The 17,157-nt window shown below is 47.3% G+C and overlaps 1 protein-coding gene and 2 non-coding genes across 3 annotated transcripts; all 3 read right to left on the bottom strand.

Moving 5' to 3' along the window:
• Window positions 1–3,772: 3,772 nt before the first annotated feature.
• Window positions 3,773–16,045, bottom strand: EIF4A1 (eukaryotic translation initiation factor 4A1). Its single transcript, XM_042473569.1, has 11 exons — window positions 15,951–16,045; window positions 13,232–13,280; window positions 12,222–12,354; window positions 10,906–11,045; window positions 9,757–9,925; window positions 8,730–8,839; window positions 8,391–8,534; window positions 7,263–7,400; window positions 6,364–6,453; window positions 5,882–5,961; window positions 3,773–4,728 (listed from the first exon to the last, which is right to left on the bottom strand). Exons 1-11 carry the CDS (start codon window positions 15,971–15,973, stop codon window positions 4,584–4,586), a joined length of 1,221 nt encoding a protein of 406 aa, XP_042329503.1. The 5' UTR covers window positions 15,974–16,045; the 3' UTR covers window positions 3,773–4,583.
• LOC121935875 lies at window positions 9,181–9,316 on the bottom strand. Its single transcript, XR_006104897.1, has one exon. It is a non-coding gene; the product is annotated as a small nucleolar RNA SNORD10 (small nucleolar RNA).
• LOC121935865 lies at window positions 11,183–11,324 on the bottom strand. The gene has a single exon (XR_006104887.1). It is a non-coding gene; the product is annotated as a small nucleolar RNA SNORA48 (small nucleolar RNA).
• Window positions 16,046–17,157: the final 1,112 nt, after the last annotated feature.

Here is a 17,157-nt window from a genome sequence, read left to right as displayed (position 1 = left end):
TTATGGGAAGAGGGAAGGGAGGCTGCAAAGATCCTCCTTCATGTCGTCCTCATAGTGGTGCCATGCTCTGGTGACTCAGCCGTGGCTCTTCCTCAATCCTCAACCGCAGCCAAAGGGCCTGACTCTCATGTGACGGGGAAGGAGCACTCGGTCCGCGGACAAAGAACTCCATCGCTCAGGCATATGACCAGAATGTTACCCAATAGGGGAAAATAATCCCAGCACAAAGACATTTAGCAAGTCAGAAAGCTGCTCTTGGCAAAAAAGCCCTGCGTCCAGAAAAGGAGTGTGAAAGTGACCATCTCTCCCTGCGCCTAGAGAATAAGCATCTCTCCAAGAAACTTGTGACCTAAGTGCAGGGAATACTTAATGTTTAAAAACTCGATGTGTGTGTATGTATATTTACACACACACACACACAAAGTGAGCTCTTGGTATCTGCTGGGGTTTGGTGTCAGGAACCCCATGGATGCCAAAATCCATGGAAGCTCATAGAATCATAGAATCATAGAGTTGGAAGAGACCACAAGGGCCATCCAGTCCAACCCCATTCTGCCATGCAGGAAATCCAAATCAAAGCATCCCTGACAGATAGCCATCCAGCCTCCGTTTGAAGACCTCCAAGGAGGGAGACTCCACTTTGAGGGAGTGTGTTCTTCTGTCGAACAGCCCTTACTGTCAGGAAGTTCCTCCTAATGTTGAGGTGGAATCTCTTTTCCTGCAGCTTAGATCCATTAGGTCTGGGTCCTATTCTGTGGAGCAGCAGAAAACAAGCTTGCTCCCTAAACAGGGCTATCATCATATCCCCTCTTAGCCTTCTTTTCTCCAGGCTAAGCATCCCCAGCTTCCTGAGTCGTTCCTCATAGGGCTTCATGGTTTCCAGACCCTTCACCGTTTTAGTCTCCCTCCTTTGGACACATGGCTCCAGTTTCTCAATGTCCTTTCTGAATTGTGGTGCCCAGAACTGGACACAATATTCCAGGTGGGGCCTGACCAGAGCAGAATATAGTGGCATTATTACTTCCCTGGATCTAGATACGATACTTCTATTGATGCAGCCTAAAATCGCATTGGCCTTGTTAGCTGCCGCATCGCACTGTTGACTCATGTTCAGCTTGTTGTCTACTTGGACTCCTAGATCCCTTTCACACGTAGTTTAATTCAGCCAGGTGTCCCCCATAATCCTATATCTGTGCATTTCATTTTTCCACCCTAAGTGCAATACCTTACATTTCTCTGTGTTGAATTTCATTTTGTTAGCTTTGGCTCAGCTTTCTAGTCTATTCAGATCATTTTGAGTCTTGATCCTGTCCTCTGGGGTATTAGCTATTCCTCCTAATTTGGTGTCATCTGCAAATTTGATAAGCATGCTCCCAATTCTGTCATCCAGGTCATTGATGAAGATGTTGAATAGCCCTGGGCCCAGGACAGAGCCCCACTGGACACCCCACTGGTCACTTCTCTCCAGGATGAAAAGGAGCCATTGTTGAGCACCCTTTTGCTTCGGCCGGTCAATCAGTTATAAATCCACGTAACAGTTACCTTGTCTAGCCCACATTTTACAAGCATGTTTGCAAGAATGTCATGGGGAACCCTGTCAAAGGCATTGCGGAATAGCGGTCTATAAATAAAATGTATTATTATTATTATTATTATTATTATTATTATTATTATTATTATTATTATTATTAAGATATACTATTTCCACAGCATTCCCATCATCTACCAAGCTAGTAATTTTATCAAAGAAAGAGATCAGATTTGTCTGGCATGATTTGCTCAAGTAACATTGTATGCAGTGGGGTATTATTATTATTAGTAGTAGTAGTAGTGTAGTAGTAGCAGCAGCAACACTAGTATTCCAGGCCCTTGGTATTGGCTGGGGTTTGATTCCAGGTCCCCTCTGGATATCAAAAACCATAGATGCTCAGGTCCTCTTATATACAGTGGGGTATTATTATTATTAATTATTATTATTACAGACCCTTAGCATTTGCTGGGGTTTAGTTCCAAATGAACTTCCAGAGCATGAGAACAGGTGCCTTTATGGACTGTCACTCCCAGAATCCCCCACTTACCACAGGGATTCTGGGATTGGCAGTCCAAAAAGAAGACCCTTCCCCAAGGCCAGAAGGACTGACAATGAGTCCCAGGTGCTGTAGGTGATATTTCAGAGGATGAAACTAGAAAAAACACCTCTGGGTCTTCCTTGCCTAAGAAAACCCTACAAACTTAATGAGGTCACCATGAATGGACACCAGATCTGGCCTTGGTCCCTTTTCCCCTTGTCTCCTGCCTGAAAATGACCCACAAAAGCTGGAGACGCATTGCCAGCCCCAAACAATGCCTAAGACAGCTGCCTTTGCTTTCAATCTGACTTGGACAACTTCGCTTCTAAGTTTTTAGGAAGTGGCTGGAAAGGAGTGGTCACTCAGAGACCTCAGCTGGGCCTTAGCAGCTGCAGCAATGCAGTGCCAGCCTCCTTTGGTCAGTGCCTTATAGTTTGAAAGGAATGTGTGACCAGAGGGGAGATGAGCAAGGACCCTGGCTTTGCAAAAGGGCCACAGAGACCTTGCCTGCTGCAACTTAAAATGGCCGCACTGAGCTATAGTAAGGATATTCAGTTTTGCCTTCCTTTGCCCCAGCAGCCAGGAACAAACGCATGGTCTCCACTCTTCTCCTTGCTTGCAAGCGCAAGAAGAGTTTTGCCTCCTTCTCAAGGGTTTCCGTAGCCACAGGTTTGTTTTTTTAAATCCACAAATTCAACATTCTTGGCTTGAAAATATTCCCAATAAATATAAAATAAAACAAATTTCAAACAGCAAAGCTTGATAATAACTGTCTTAGCCCATTGCACATAATGAGACTTGGGTATCCACAGGGCTTCCTGGAACCAGACCCCATCAGATACCAAGGTCCCATAATGATGATGATGACGCCCCTGGATGACCGTGGCAAACCTTGCCAAGAAAACCCCAAGACAGGCTCACCGTCTATTGGAGACAACCTGAAGGTACGCAACCAAGCCACTTTGGTAGAGGCAGGCGCATGGGGGTGCTTGCACAGCTGCTTGTGCATCATGTTCAGCTCTACACTGACCTTGATTTTGTTATACTGGAAGATGAATCATCTTTGCCCTCGGTTGAGGTGAATCCTAGCTGGAAGAGACTCCCAAAGGCCATCCAGCTGGAACCCCTGCTGCCATGCGGGAATACACCAAGCCCTCCCTGGGACAGATGGCCATCCAGCCTCCATTTAAAAACCTCCAAAGAAACGGGACCAATTGGAAAAGATGACGCTTAAACAAGTTGAAGGCAGTCAGAGACCATTACAGGCAGATGGAATCCATAGAATCCTAGTTGGAAGAGATCCCCAAAAGGGCCAACCCCCTTCTGCCATGCGGCAGGAACTGACCATCAAAGCATCCCCGAAGGATGTCCATCCAACCTGCTTAAAGACCTGCAAAGGGGACTCTGCCAGCCTCTGAAGCAGCGTCTTCCACTATTGGAAAGCTGTCATAGAGATCTTCCCAAGGTTTCAGTGAATTCCTTTCCCTGTGTTTTCAACCCATTGTTCTGGGTCTTATTCTCTGGAGCAGCAGAAAACAAGCTTGCTCCATCCTCAACCTGCTGCCTAATTGAATAACCTTTTTGTGCCTAGTGCACTGTTGCCTTCTCTCTGGATGGAGTTCCCCAGAAAGGTCCACAAAAGGATTAAACCAGCCAAGAAAGAGCCTCCCTTCCCTTTTCCAAAAATCATCCCAAAGCAAAGGTTTATTTTTCCTCAAGATCACGTTTATTTTGGTCACTGTAACTTTCCTTTTGAATAAATAATAGCTATACAAAAAAAAGGTAAGGTTTTGCACGCACAGATTTTTTTTGCTGTATGAAAAAGTTTTCGGTTTTTTTCGATTTTGTTTTAAGAAAGTAGGATGAAGAGGGAAAGGGGCTTTTGTCTGATGTAGTCGATAGAAGGGGAAAACACACACACACAACTTGGCAATTTTGGATTCGTAAAACCAATGATTTCAGGCGGGAGAACAGAAAACCATGACCTGTTGAGGTAGGTTTTAAATTCTCAAGCTTTAGCCTGCCTTCTTCCCCTGTTAGCACCATGATTCTGCGGAAAGGGAAAACGTGGGGAGAAAAGACCACAAAAACTGAATTTGGGGGGGGATATGGCCAGAAGGTGAGAGAAGATGAGAAGCCAGCTTTCTAAAGTCTGCTTCCTCTTTCCCACTCAAAAAAAGAGACCTGGGTGGGTTGTGGGTTCAAGCCAGGGGCAGTCTGGACAACTGAGTTACGAAATGATATTGCAGGTAGAGAGAGAGAAAGAGAGGGAAAAGGAGGGAGGAAAGAGTGACTGAAACAGACAGAAAAGCGCCATGAAACACTATAAATTTCATTTTTTGCCTCCAAAAAAGTGACATTTATTCAAAAGGCAAGAAAACTCAAAAAAATAGAAAAGGGCAGGTAATTTGGGTGGGAGGGTGGGGTAAAGGGTGTATTTTGTGCCCAATGGGGAGGTTGTTATAGGCACCAAGGGCCTCCCAGAGAGTGCACCCGCGCAAGAACGCAAGGGGCTCAGATGAGGTCGGCCACGTTGAGAGGCATCTCCTCGATGGAGGTGTTGTAGAACGTCTCGATGTCGCGCAGGGTGCGCTTGTCTTCTTCCGTCACCATGTTGATGGCCACCCCTTTCCTTCCAAAGCGGCCACCCCGACCGATCCTGGGGAAGAGAGACAAGGAGAAGCACTACTTACTGTGGGGGGAATGGGCAGCCAAGTGGTCAGGCAAGAGCAAGAGGAAGGACTCTGCTGTGAACATTTACCCATCCTTCCCCCACTATCTGATCCTTCTACCATTCTTAGCATGTCTGTCTAATCCTAGCTCATCTAATCTTACCCTATCTCTCTCCCTAATTTTACCCATACTTATATATCCTTCCTTCATTTATTCTATCTAACCCTTACCCTTCCTCCCCTTCTCCATAATTCAAAGTTACAGCCATGCTAGTCTGTAAAATCAGTATGTAGAGATTTTGTAACACCCTTTTTGAGACTGGCTGAAAGAAACAAATTGGCAACATGAGATTTTGTAGGCTTAAGTCTGCTTCCTCAGATGCATTTGGAAGTAGACTTCAGTCTACAAAATCTCATGCTGCCAGCTTCTTTATTTCTGTTAGTCTCAAAGTGTTACAAGATCTCTTCACTTTATCCAGCTATCTCATCTTATCCTTCCTATTGAACCTTATCACAGCCAACTATCTTATCCTTCCTCTTGACAAGAACCAAGCCAGTTGAAAAACTACAGCTAAAAACCAATTCTTGCTTTGGAGAACAATTAGGAGACTATCAAATAAGACACCACATTAAAAGACCAGCCTCAAAATTAAAATGGTGCTTCTCAAGAGTCTCCATCTGCTGGCTGTGAGATTACAGGTGCCACAAACCAACATATCTGGAGGACCCTAAATGCTGTGCATCTGAGGAGCTGGGCTTCCAGGGCTCAAGAGTTCCAAGGCCTGGGGTCCGGTCTCCAATGGTGGACAGCCAGAAGCTGCTAAAGCCCATCCATGGTGCAGCAAAACTCCTTGCTCCCACCCAAGACTCTCTACACAGGAGTTCTACTTTAGGTGCCACAACTAAAAGATGCTGCAACTAGTGGCTCTTCCCCTTCTGTCCTTTGGGGGTTTTGGACTTCCTAGAAATCCTAGCCAGTTTGGCCAACGGCTGGGGCTTCTAGCACCTCAAGACCTAAATGGCCAGAGACTTAAGAAACAAGTGTTTAAAAGCATTGACAAGCATAGTATTTTGGGGGAGGGAGAAGGTACCACAGAGTACTTCTTTGTAGAAAGAAGTATCTTCACAAAACTAACTTACCTGTGGATATAGTTCTCACGGTTGGTGGGCAGATCATAGTTGATAACCAGGGAGACTTGTTGCACATCGATGCCACGAGCCTGAGAAGGGAGAGAGAGAAGATTGAGCAATCTATGCTAATGTTCCCCTGCCCCATGTCCTGCCCTATTGGTCATTTTCACCACTTAATGCCTTTCAAATACCAGGGGTTTTTTATCAGTGGCATTACTGCCTAGCAAGGCCACTCTGTCATAGATGAAAATGCCACCACCATTCCTAAAGTGGAGGAGCTGGGTTGTTTGTGGGCTGCTGCACAGTGGCAGGATGCCTTGTTGGCAACAGCCGTGGAGAAGAGCAGCTGTATTCATGTGCCAAGGAGCTACAATCCACCAACAGCACTGAGCCAACTGGGCAGAGAGGGAATCTCCTTGGAGGAACAGGGAAGAGAAGGCCCTACGCTGATAGTAAACACCTGGCTATTCCACTCCTTGGGGAAGACTCACCAGCAAGTCTGTGGTGATCAGGACACGGCTGGAACCGGAGCGGAACTCCCTCATGATGACGTCACGCTCCTTCTGGTCCATGTCCCCATGCTGCGGAAGGAAGAGGCCGGCTGGTTAGATGCTTGCTCTTGTGTTCCTTCAAACTGTTTCTTATAGTGGCCCTAAGTGAAACTATCACAGGGTTGTCTCTGCAAGCTTTGCCCAGAGATTTACAATTATGGTCTTCCTCCAAGGCTGAGAGTGCAGACTGCTGAAGGTCACCCAGTGAGCATCCATGGCTGAGTCTGGATTTGAACCCTGGTACAATAGAGTCCTAGTCTTTATTGAAACTTCTACACCAGGCTGCTCTGATTATGCTCTTATTAATATGTTTTGAGCTCTTAACAAAGGGTACACCAGCTTTAGAGGATAAAGCTGAGTATAAGAAACATGTATTGTTTTTGTGAGCCCCCAGTTCATTTCCATCCCTGGGGCAAACTTATCATGGTGTTTCCTTGGCAAGATTTATTTTTGAGTTTCACCACTGTTGTTCCCTAAGGTGGAAAGAACGGTATTTGCCAAAAGGCACAGACAGGGTAATCCATAACAGAGCAGGGATTTGAACCCTGATCCTAAGTCATCCCATCAAAAATTTCCCCGTAATTTAGATTGTCTTGCTATGACAAAGTTTTTGTGCTGGTATGCTCAGTAAGTTTCTACCATGTGCTGATAGTTGTCTTCTTTCTGTCGTGCTCTTAGTTGTATGTTAATTTTTCAAGAAGGGCTAATGCCCATACTTTGCTTTCCAGCTGTGTATGAAACCCACCCTCAGCAACGGCTCCCTAGAGCTCAGGACAGCACCTCTAACCCTCAAGAGAGCAGAAACAACATGCGCAGAGAGCAGAACCATTCCCACTGACCATGGCCGAAACAGTGAAGTCCCGGGCATGCATCTTCTCAGTGAGCCAGTCCACCTTCCTTCGGGTATTGATGAAAATGACAGCTTGAGTGATGGTGAGGGTCTCGTAAAGGTCACACAAGGTGTCCAGCTTCCACTCCTGACAAGATAGAGAGAAGAGGGTCAGAGCATGCAAAAGCCAACCCCCTCCCATGGAATAACAATACTCAAAAGGGGGAAACCCCTTAGCTTGGGGTCTACAACAGTCTCCAAATGTTGCATCATCTGAAGTTTGGGCCTTTTGGAGGCTGCAAAGCTACAGCCCAAACTTTGGCAAAGGCAAAAAGCCACCTGCACCAAGGACTGAATGATCTTGGCCTCCTCTAACAGTTACTCTGATCCCCCTATAACTAGTTCCATAAAGATTAACCCCAGTCCTGCATTGCCCCATGGTTCTTGGGGACAATGAGGTTTTCAACCCTCTATCCATGTCTGGACAGTCAACAGGTGACTCTCCAGAGGTGACTGGTCTGCAAACTCCCTAACTGCTCATTATTACCTAAATACAGTGGTGCCTCGGGTTACGAAATTAATTCGTTCCGCGGCTAATTTCGTAACCCGAAAAACCTTCGTAACCCGAATTGCCATAGGCGCTAATGGGGAAAAAAGCCGCAGCTCCGCCGCGGCTCCATTTAAACAGCGCCGGCGTTTTTTCGTAACCCGAAAAAACGTTCGTAACCCGAAACAATAAATCCCTATGGGATTTTTTCGTATCCCGAAAAATTCGTAAGCTGGGTAATTCGTATCCCGAGGTACCACTGTACTTAGTGATGGGATTTTTAAAAAAAACTGTATTTGTTGTAACTTTTTTAAAGACCAGGTTGAGCTCCAGGGCAGGGAAAGATTCGATGTAACAAAATAGTAACAGGACTACAACTATTACTACTAGGACACATGGGGATTGCAGCATCCGCCAAAAGCCCAAATCCAGGTGGGGCACAACCGCACCACCCCTGATCTGTAGTTTCAACCCAGCTGTGTTTAAAATATGACTGGGAAAAAAGTCAACATGTTAAAGAGACCCTCAAATCCCGTGAAAGACCCACAGATACCCTTATCCTTCCAAGCCAGGTCAATGGAGGGTACATACCTCTCTCTCCACATTGATGTAGAATTGCCTAATACCCTCCAGGGTCAGCTCTTCTTTCTTCACCAGGATACGGATGGGGTCCCTCATGAACTTCTTGGTCACCTCCAGGACATCCATGGGCATAGTGGCAGACAAGAGCACCACCTGGAAAGAGAAAGGTAAGAGCAGAGGGTCAGATCTGAGCACCTCCCTGGCCAAGGAGACTCCCTCATACATGTCCAGCTTCATCGGCCACTCAGTCCTTTTTAGGGGGGCCACACACTTGTTCAGCTTACTTATCTAACCTAACTCTACTACAAGCTTTGCCACAGTTAAACAGAGAGTGTGACTCATCATCACCTGTGTGTTTCCACTTAGTTTCTGGAATATATCGTAGATCTGGTCCTTGAAACCACGGCTCAACATTTCATCGGCTTCATCCAGCACGAACATCTTGATATACTTGGGTGCTGCAAAGATGAAAAATATTTAATCAGGTTCTATTCATTAAAACAATGAAATCAACCTGGTCAGTTTAAAAACAACAGTGGAATGTAATTTAAACAGCCAAGACAGTATTGAACAATTTGACAAGCTAAAACAAGACATCTTTTAAACTAGTCCAAACCGTTTTAAGACAAACTAAAACTGCACACATGTATGGAACTGGATGAAATCAATGAGAAACCAAACACTGGGATCCACAGAAGGGAAAAGACCCTCAAAAGTAGGCCTCAACCCTCATGCAGGTTTCCCAAGGAGAAAGGACTGACTAGAACTGCCAGGATAATAAGTAGCTGCTGCCCTCAGGGACCTTGTCAAGTTATGATCATGTCCCCCACCCGGACCCCATGTGTCCCCCCAACACAACAGAACGCTGGTTGGAAGGGAAACTGTGGGGGCGCGAGAGGGTCAGATGACACGCATGAGGCCAATCATCACGGAACAGCAGCAGAGAGCACCTGTAGGCCAGGTGCAAGCTAAGGAATCTTGAACTACAAAAGCACAATAAGTTACAAAATGGGATGCAGAAAATACAGAATATTCAGCTGTGATGGGGGTGAAAAGGCAAGACTTGCAGAGATCACTGAAGACCTCTGAAGTGCTTGGGTCCCACTTTAATTCCTGTGGCTTCACCCTGTGGAATTCCACAAGATACAAAAACTTGGGGCAGAAAAGTATTTAGTTAGAGCTAAATATGGTAGTGGAAAGTGTGGTTAAAACTGCTGTCTACTGTAAAAGCCCTTCTGGTTCCATTTCTAAAGTTGTGCAACTGTTTTAGTTTTGCTGCAGCTGTAAAGACAGTGGATTCTGCAGAAGCCCTAGGAACTGTTCCTGCATATTTCTGGGCATGACGAACACAAAGAAAAGCAGCAGGGATACTTACACAGATATCTCCTATTCAACATGTCGAAGACCCGCCCAGGAGTCCCCACAATGATATGGGGTGCTTCCATTTGCAGCTTCTGGACTTCGGCGCGGACGTTTGTCCCTCCTATACAGGCATGGCAGGATGCACCCATGTAGTCTCCCAGGGCCATCACCACTTTCTGAATCTATGGGGAAAAGAAGAGGTCAGATGGTCTTGAGATGCTCAGCTTGGGCAGGTCTTCCACTTTGCTGGCATCCTGACATGGCAGCATCCTCAGTTGCTCTCCTTCAGCCGACTGGTGGGTCTGGAAAGAAACCCTCAATGCAGCCAAGGGAGCATCTTCACTGCTATGCCTGATCTGCCTCTTCAGTAATCCTGGCAATTTTTTTGTTTCCCCAGCATGAACCAGCAAACAGCCACCGAGAGGGATGCTGCGCTGGGATGAACAGGGCTGGCTGATGTACCCCTGCTAGATATAAGGGAGGCACCATGTAAGAAAGGTGCCCCTCTGCCCAGTTAGCAGGGAGTGGCACTTGGGGGGATGCGCAGCGTGCTTAAGCTAAACATACAAATAAACCTGTGTGACAATCAGATAAAAATTACGCCCCCCCCGCTAGAAAAACACTGGAAAAATAATAAAATGAAAGCCCCATTTTTGCACTTGGTTCACTGACCCCCTGCAGCCCATCAATCGACGATAAGCTAGAAAATTTAAAAAATTTAGGACCAGTACAGCTCAACTAATATGGGAGATAACGCTCCTGGATTATAGTAAAGTGGGGTGGGCAAAGTGGGGGCAGCCCTTCACCCTTCCATCCCCCTAACCACCATCACCAATGTTATTTTTGGTGGGAAGAGTTTTGCCTAAAAAGCGTACAAAGCCCTCAAAATGTGCATAAACACCTTCAGCCCTACAATGAAAGCACCTCCAGGACACACCAGTTACTTCTGTTTTTGTTGGGAGTCTTCTTCAAAATGGCGACAGGAAACAATGCAATGTCACTTCCTGCCACCATTTTGCGAAGTTCTCCCCCTCAAGAGGAAGGTATTTGGGAACAGTCAGGAAGTGCAGCCTATGCGTAGGGGAGGGCTTGGCTTGAAACTAACCCCCAATGCATTTTGCTTTCTCTATGCGCTGGGGATGGTTGACAGAATCCATCTTACCTGCTGGGCTAACTCTCTTGTTGGAGCCAGTACCAGCGCCTGGGTGGCTTTCAGGTCCAGCTCAATTTGCTGCAGGATGGAGATGGCAAAAGTGGCGGTCTTTCCAGTTCCAGACTGGGCTTGGGCAATCACATCATAACCTGCGCAGGGAAAAAATGGGGACAGGGAAGGGAGGTTACATGGGTCTGAATGACAAAGGGCGCCTCTCCATGGGGAGGGGAAGGAAGTGCCAGTCGTAAGTGCTAAAACCCCCATCATCTGTTGTTACTCCATCAAGATATGTTTCCCCAGCATGAACCAGCAAACAGCCACTGGGAAGGATGCTGTGCTGGGATGAAAAGGGAAGATTGATGTCCCCCTACTAGATTTAAGGAAGGCACCACATTTCAAGGTGCCTCTTTGCCCAGTTAGCAAGGGAAACAGTGAAAAAGGGAGCCACACAGAAAAGTTCAATCAACAGCTAATCGGTTACACTTGAGAGGCACATGCTTTGCAAAGAAAAGCATTGAAAGCCTCTCATTGGCACAACCCAAAGGATCTTGGGTAACATTGATGGGGATGTGTACCTAGAAAGGATGGATGAGGCCACACTTCCCTGAAATTTAAATGATTTTGACTAACAGATTATTGCAGAGCAAAAATTCCAGTTAAAAAAAAAAAAAAAGCACTCAGGCTCACTAAACCTTTCCTTAGAAATGCTCTAATCTGTTTCCAGCTCTTTTCCTGAAGAGCCACCTCTAAGGCAGAAGCTCTGGATCTTGTTGGGACTGCAGCTTCCAACGATTCTAGTCAACACAGCTGATGGTGAGGGATGCCGAGAGTTGCAGTCCAACAACATCTGGAGAGCAACATAATTCCCACCCTCCTCTACAGCAGTGGTTCTCAACCTTGGGTCCTCCAGGCATTTTAGACTTCAGCTCCCAGAATCCCTGATCATTTGGGAAAGCTGGCTGGGACTTCTGGGAGTAGAAGTCCAAAACATTAAGAGAGCAAAAGGTTGAGAACCACTGCTCTAAATTTCAGACTAATTTCCTATAAACCAGGTATGGAGAGTATCTTCCAAACATGGGTCCCCAGAAGCTGCTGATCTACAGCTCTCATCATCCTCAATCACTACCTATACTGTCCGGGAATCGCAGGTATTTCAGACTACAATTTCTAGGGATCCACGGTTGAGAAAGGCCAGCATTTGGGAGAGGGGGGGCATATATGCATGGCAGGAGCTTGGACTGGATGTCCCTTTCCAACTCTCTGATTCTATGAGAAAGGCCTAATCCCCCTCCTTTTAAGAAGGAATGGCTGTGTCCATGTCTCACCCTTGATACAAGGGAGAATGGCTCGTTGCTGGATGGCAGAGGGTTTCTCAAAACCATAAGCATAGATTCCTCTCAGAAGAGACTCCGACAGGTTCATGTCATCAAAGCTGTCCACGATCTCGTTCCAATTGCTCTGCAGAGAACAAGGGAGGAAGAAAGTGAGCCTCTCATGTATTTAGTCCCTGCCGTGCCCCAAAATCCTCAAGTGAAATTTTGTATTTCCTGTTATTGAGTTATGTATACAACCGTTATCAGCCTAAGTGCACCCAATCTCATGAGAATTCAGAAACAAAGCAGGGCTGGTCCTGGCTAGTACTTGTGAGAGACTGTGCCAATAGCCCAGGACTCCAGGTAGGAACAGATAACCCTGAGAATCATTACTGCCAGTTGTTCTCAACCTCTGCTCTTCCATGTATCTTGGGACTTCCAGAACCTGAGCACTGGCCATAGCAACTGGCATTTCTGGGAGTTGGAAGTCTAAAAGTTTTGGAGGATCCAAGGTTGAGAAGCAGTGAGCTAGCTGAGCATAAAGAAACCCTGTGTTCTTGCTAAACAATTTAGATAGTACTGTATTTTTCCTGGAAGAGATGAGACTGCCTCCTAACCCCCCAGTCAGACCCCTTCTTCTCTGCCCCTTCACCAGCCCTGCCCCAATCTATTTGCAACTTCAGTGCTGCAGCCTGCTCTTCAAAACTTTATCATGGCCCTTTTATCCTCAACTATGCAATCTCCTGGAACAGCTGGCCCTGTTTCCACAGATTGTACTAACCATGTTTTGAAAACATTCCCTCCCCCCCAAAAAAGAAATTCTAAAACAAACTTGGTTTTGTTCTTTTATATAAGAAGCACCATTTTACTATGCCACTATATATAGTGGGACTTGAACATCCACGGGTTTTGGTATCAGTAGGGGGTCCAGGACCCAAACCCCAGTGGATACCAAGGGTCTGCTGTACTTTCCCCCCGTTTCCAAATCATACTTAAGCCCTTGGAAAACAGACCCCACTCACCTCAATGACACCATCGGGGTCCATTCCTTCAGGGCCATTGTCTCTAGATCTAGTGGGAGGAGAAAACAACCATAGCAAGTTAGCTCAGAAAGGCAAGCACAACTCTGTAACTTTCTACAACCCATTTAAGTAGGTGGAGGTCCTTTGCCAACCTGTTCTACAAAGTCCAGTCCCCTTCTGAAACTGGGTACACTTATTTTTGTTACAGCCCCCTCCGGAATCTCTTTACTTACCTACTTTGGGGACATACTAAAACAAATGACAGTACTTGCCCATAGGGAAACCATACTGGCCCATAAAGAATAATCAGGGATTACTTGTCCATAGGGAATCACTGGAGAACACTTGCTATGGGCGAGTACAGTTTCCAATCATTCTCTATAGGCAAGTACTGTCATTTGTTTTAGTACATTCCCCTATTTTGCTTCTCCTCCATTCTGGGACCATGGCTCCTCTCCCCTTATGATCTGCCTTGCTGAGACTTAGAGCTCAGGTGCTTCTACGCTGTAGAAATAATGCAGTTTGACACCACTTTAAGTGCCATAGTCCCACCCCATAGAACCCTGGGATGTGTAGTTTTGCAAGCTCTTTAGCCTTCTCTGCCAAAGAGGGCTGGTGCCTGGCCAAACTACAAATCCTAGGATTCTGTAGGATGGAGCCATGTCAATTAAAGTGGGAGTGAAACTGGATTGTTTCTACAGTGTAGACCAGTGGTTCCCAAACTTTGGGACCTGTCCCAAATCCTGGAAAATCCATTTAAGAGTTAACAGTCTTCTGTTGTTTCTGATTTATGGCCACCTTCTCATGGGGTTTCCTTGGCAGAATTTGTCCAGAGGCTGGGCTGCCTTCGCCTTTCCTCTGAGGCTGAGAGAGTGTGACTTGCCCATGGCCACCCAACAGGTTTCCAGGTCTTTGCTATTGTATGCCTTCAAACCTTTTCTGACTTATGGGGAACCTAATTGGGGTTTTCTTTGCAAGATCTGTTCAGAGGCGGCTTGCCATTGCCTTCCTGAGGCTGAGAGAGTGTGACTTGTTGCCCAAAGGGCTTCATGGCTAACGTAGGAATCGAACCCCAGCCTCCAGAGTCCAGCATTCAGACCCCTAGGCCAATGGTCCCCAAACTTGAGTCTTCTGGGTATTTTGGACTACAACTCCCAGAAGCCTTAGCCAGCTTGGCCAAGAGTCAGGAATTCTGGGAGATGGAGTCCAAAAAAATACGGGGCTAAATCAGCCTTTTAATTTCTGAGGAAATAAATTCCGGGTCTTTGTGTAAAAATATTGTTATCTCAAAGACTTAAAGATCATCGTTTCCTTGTATAATGTCTTCCTTCCTTTTAAATAAGCGTGAAAAGCCGGAGAGCTATTTCTGGGAGTCATTAAACTGTGGCCTTTTGGACTCCCATTCCCATCATTCCCGGCCGCTGGCCAACCTGGCTGGGGCTTCTGGGACTTGTAGTCAAAGGCCCAATATCGGGCTGCGGCTGGTCCCAGCGGCCGCCATCTTGGCCCAGGCCTTTATATAATCCAATTTAACCCGACATTTTGAGGCCCGGTGTCCCACAGGCCTCATTTTGGGCCTTTGCATCCGGGTACTTCGGCCCAAGGCGGCGCCTCCCACGTGCTCCCCGGCCTCCTTCTTCCTGATTTCCATATTAGGGCAAAGAGGCTCCGCCCCTCGCCTTTGGGCCACCCGTGACGTCACGGGCGCCGAAGGAAAGTTCCCGGATGCGAAGCGGCAGGACAATGGGCAGAAGGGAGGAAAATGGTCGCGCCCGCGAGGGGGGGGGGTGAGGGTAGAGAAAAAGAGGCGAAACGTCAGGAATAAACCCTTTAAGAACAGGGCCGCGCAGTCCCAAAGGCCCACAAAAAACTACGGATGCCGGCTGTGAAAGCCTTCGAAGGCCCTAACCGAGACTATCTTCTCCCCCCCGGCGGTGATGAAAATGGTTTCTCCCATCGGGGTTCGGGAATGGATTCCTATACAAGGCGCGGGTCGTACCAAGTGTGGAATAGGGGAGTTCGAAGGAGGAATCAAAAAGAATAGGGAGAGAAAGGACCAATCCAAGAAAAAATGGGGGTGGGGGAAGGGAGGAGAAAAGTTGTGTAAGAGGAAGACCCAAAATGGCTGAAAGAAAAAATGGAGGGAGGGAGGGAGGCCCTCCTTTCACATTCCACGGATAAAACATCGCCTCGGTAATCAAAGGATAACCCCCGGGAAAGGAAATGGACCCGTCCGCTTTGTGGGAAACGAATGGAGAGGGACGGATCTATTTTTTTTAAAGGGGGGGTGGATTGGAACTCGAAGAAGGGGCGCCTCGTCGACCTCCGTCCCCGAAATGGCGTCCCTGGCCGAGGAGGAAGGAAGTGTTTTTAAGGAGAGGCCCGGACCACCGCCAGGAGGAGCCACCGCTTACAGCCCAGCGAACTCCATTTTTACCACCCCCCCGCGAAGAAAATGGTTCGGGCCAAAGGGCCATTGAGGATTGAAGGGGCGAGGGAGAGGCCGAGGCGGGTTTAGGCTGGAATTAAGGAGCCCCGAGGAAGAAAGAAAGGGGCCACGTGGAGAGGAGGAGAAGTATATAGAAAAGGATTGGGCTACAAATAGGGTAAGTAATAAAAATAAAGAGCGACCCCCCTTGAGAAAATGGTTTGTCCCAATCGGGGGGGTCAGGGAGAGGGAGCAGCCCCCGAGGCCCAGCGGAGGAAGGGCGCTACTCACCGGCTCTCTTGACTCGCAGACATTCTGGGGAGAAAAGTCCTCGCCCCGCCCGCTTCCCGCCACCTTATAACACCCTCCAAGGCCCGCCCACCGGCCCCTCGCCCATTGGCCCGCTCGCCTTCGCCCTCCTCAGCCACTCTCCTTTCCCATTGGGCCTCGGACTTTTCATTCACCTCGACCGGCTTCTCTCTTATTGGCTGCCGAAAGGAAAGGGGGGAAAAAAGGGGGCGGCAGCGTCGGGCGTTGACGTCACCTCGCCTTGATTGGGAGAGCGACGTCAAAGAGGCGTGGCTGAAAGGAGGGAGACAGATCTCGCGGCGTGACGTCGGCGCTCGGAAGGGAGAGGCCGATTGGCTCCATGCCGCGTCTCTCCGACGGGGGCGGGAAAGGCGCTCGGCCAATGAGAGGAGGACGGAGAGGAAGCACCACGTGGTCGAAAGAGGCCTCCTTTTGTGAGGCCACGTGACCAGGCCCTACTTTCACAGTAGTAATTAGTAAAAATTAACTGCAATTAGGCTGCCTTTTATTCTTATTAATAATAGTAGTATTATTACTATTTTTATGATCCTTTCTTTACACAGCGCTGTACGTACAACCTTCTAGTTAGATGGATTATATATTTTTAACATATGCATTTAATACATTAATTTTAACCCATTGACATTTAAGGTATAAGATATACTTAATTGATATATATATTACATTAAATATAGCCCAGCCCCACCTAACCACCTTTCCCCCAAACCTCTGCAGCTCTTGGAGACTACAAAGCCCATCACTCCTTAAGTCCCAGCTGACACAAGGTTCCTAGGGTTTTAATTGTGTGCCTTTGGGGGGATTTTGGAGCCCTACTTGACACTGCTTTAACTGCCCTGGGTCCATGCTATGGAATCCTGGGAACTGGGGTTTGTTGTGGGCCTGGCCATATGTAAAACAACATTAAACACACTCCAAATCCCAGGATTCCATAGCATGGAGCCAGGAAACTGTGTAAAGCGGTGTCACACTGACTTATCTCTGCAGTGTGGATGGAGCCCCCATTTGAGGCTGAGAGAGTGTGAGGCGCCCAATGCCTCCAATGGATTCAAACCCTGATCTCCAGAGCTGTCCGCTCTATAGCTGGGGCAAGGGTTGGAAGGCCTGAGAGATGGAGGGTTTCTTCCTAATGTTCAGAGCCTTGCCTTAGAGGATGATGGGATACACAGTA

The sequence above is a fragment of the Sceloporus undulatus genome, chromosome 6, assembly GCF_019175285.1.
Source record: "Sceloporus undulatus isolate JIND9_A2432 ecotype Alabama chromosome 6, SceUnd_v1.1, whole genome shotgun sequence".
NCBI lineage: Eukaryota > Metazoa > Chordata > Lepidosauria > Squamata > Phrynosomatidae > Sceloporus > Sceloporus undulatus.
This window is presented reverse-complemented; position numbering and strand designations above follow the sequence as displayed.

What these genes read in the sequence shown, in the direction of transcription:
- EIF4A1 (XM_042473569.1), bottom strand. Translation starts at nt 15,973, where the DNA reads ATGTCTGCGAGTCAAGAGAGCCG. An exon ending in ACCCCGATGGTGTCATTGAG is followed by an intron (nt 12,355 to 13,231) that starts GTGAGTGGGGTC and finishes TGTTCTCTGCAG; the next exon opens with AGCAATTGGAACGAGATCGT. An exon ending in ACATCAATGTGGAGAGAGAG is followed by an intron (nt 7,401 to 8,390) that starts GTATGTACCCTC and finishes CTATCTTGTCAG; the next exon opens with GAGTGGAAGCTGGACACCTT.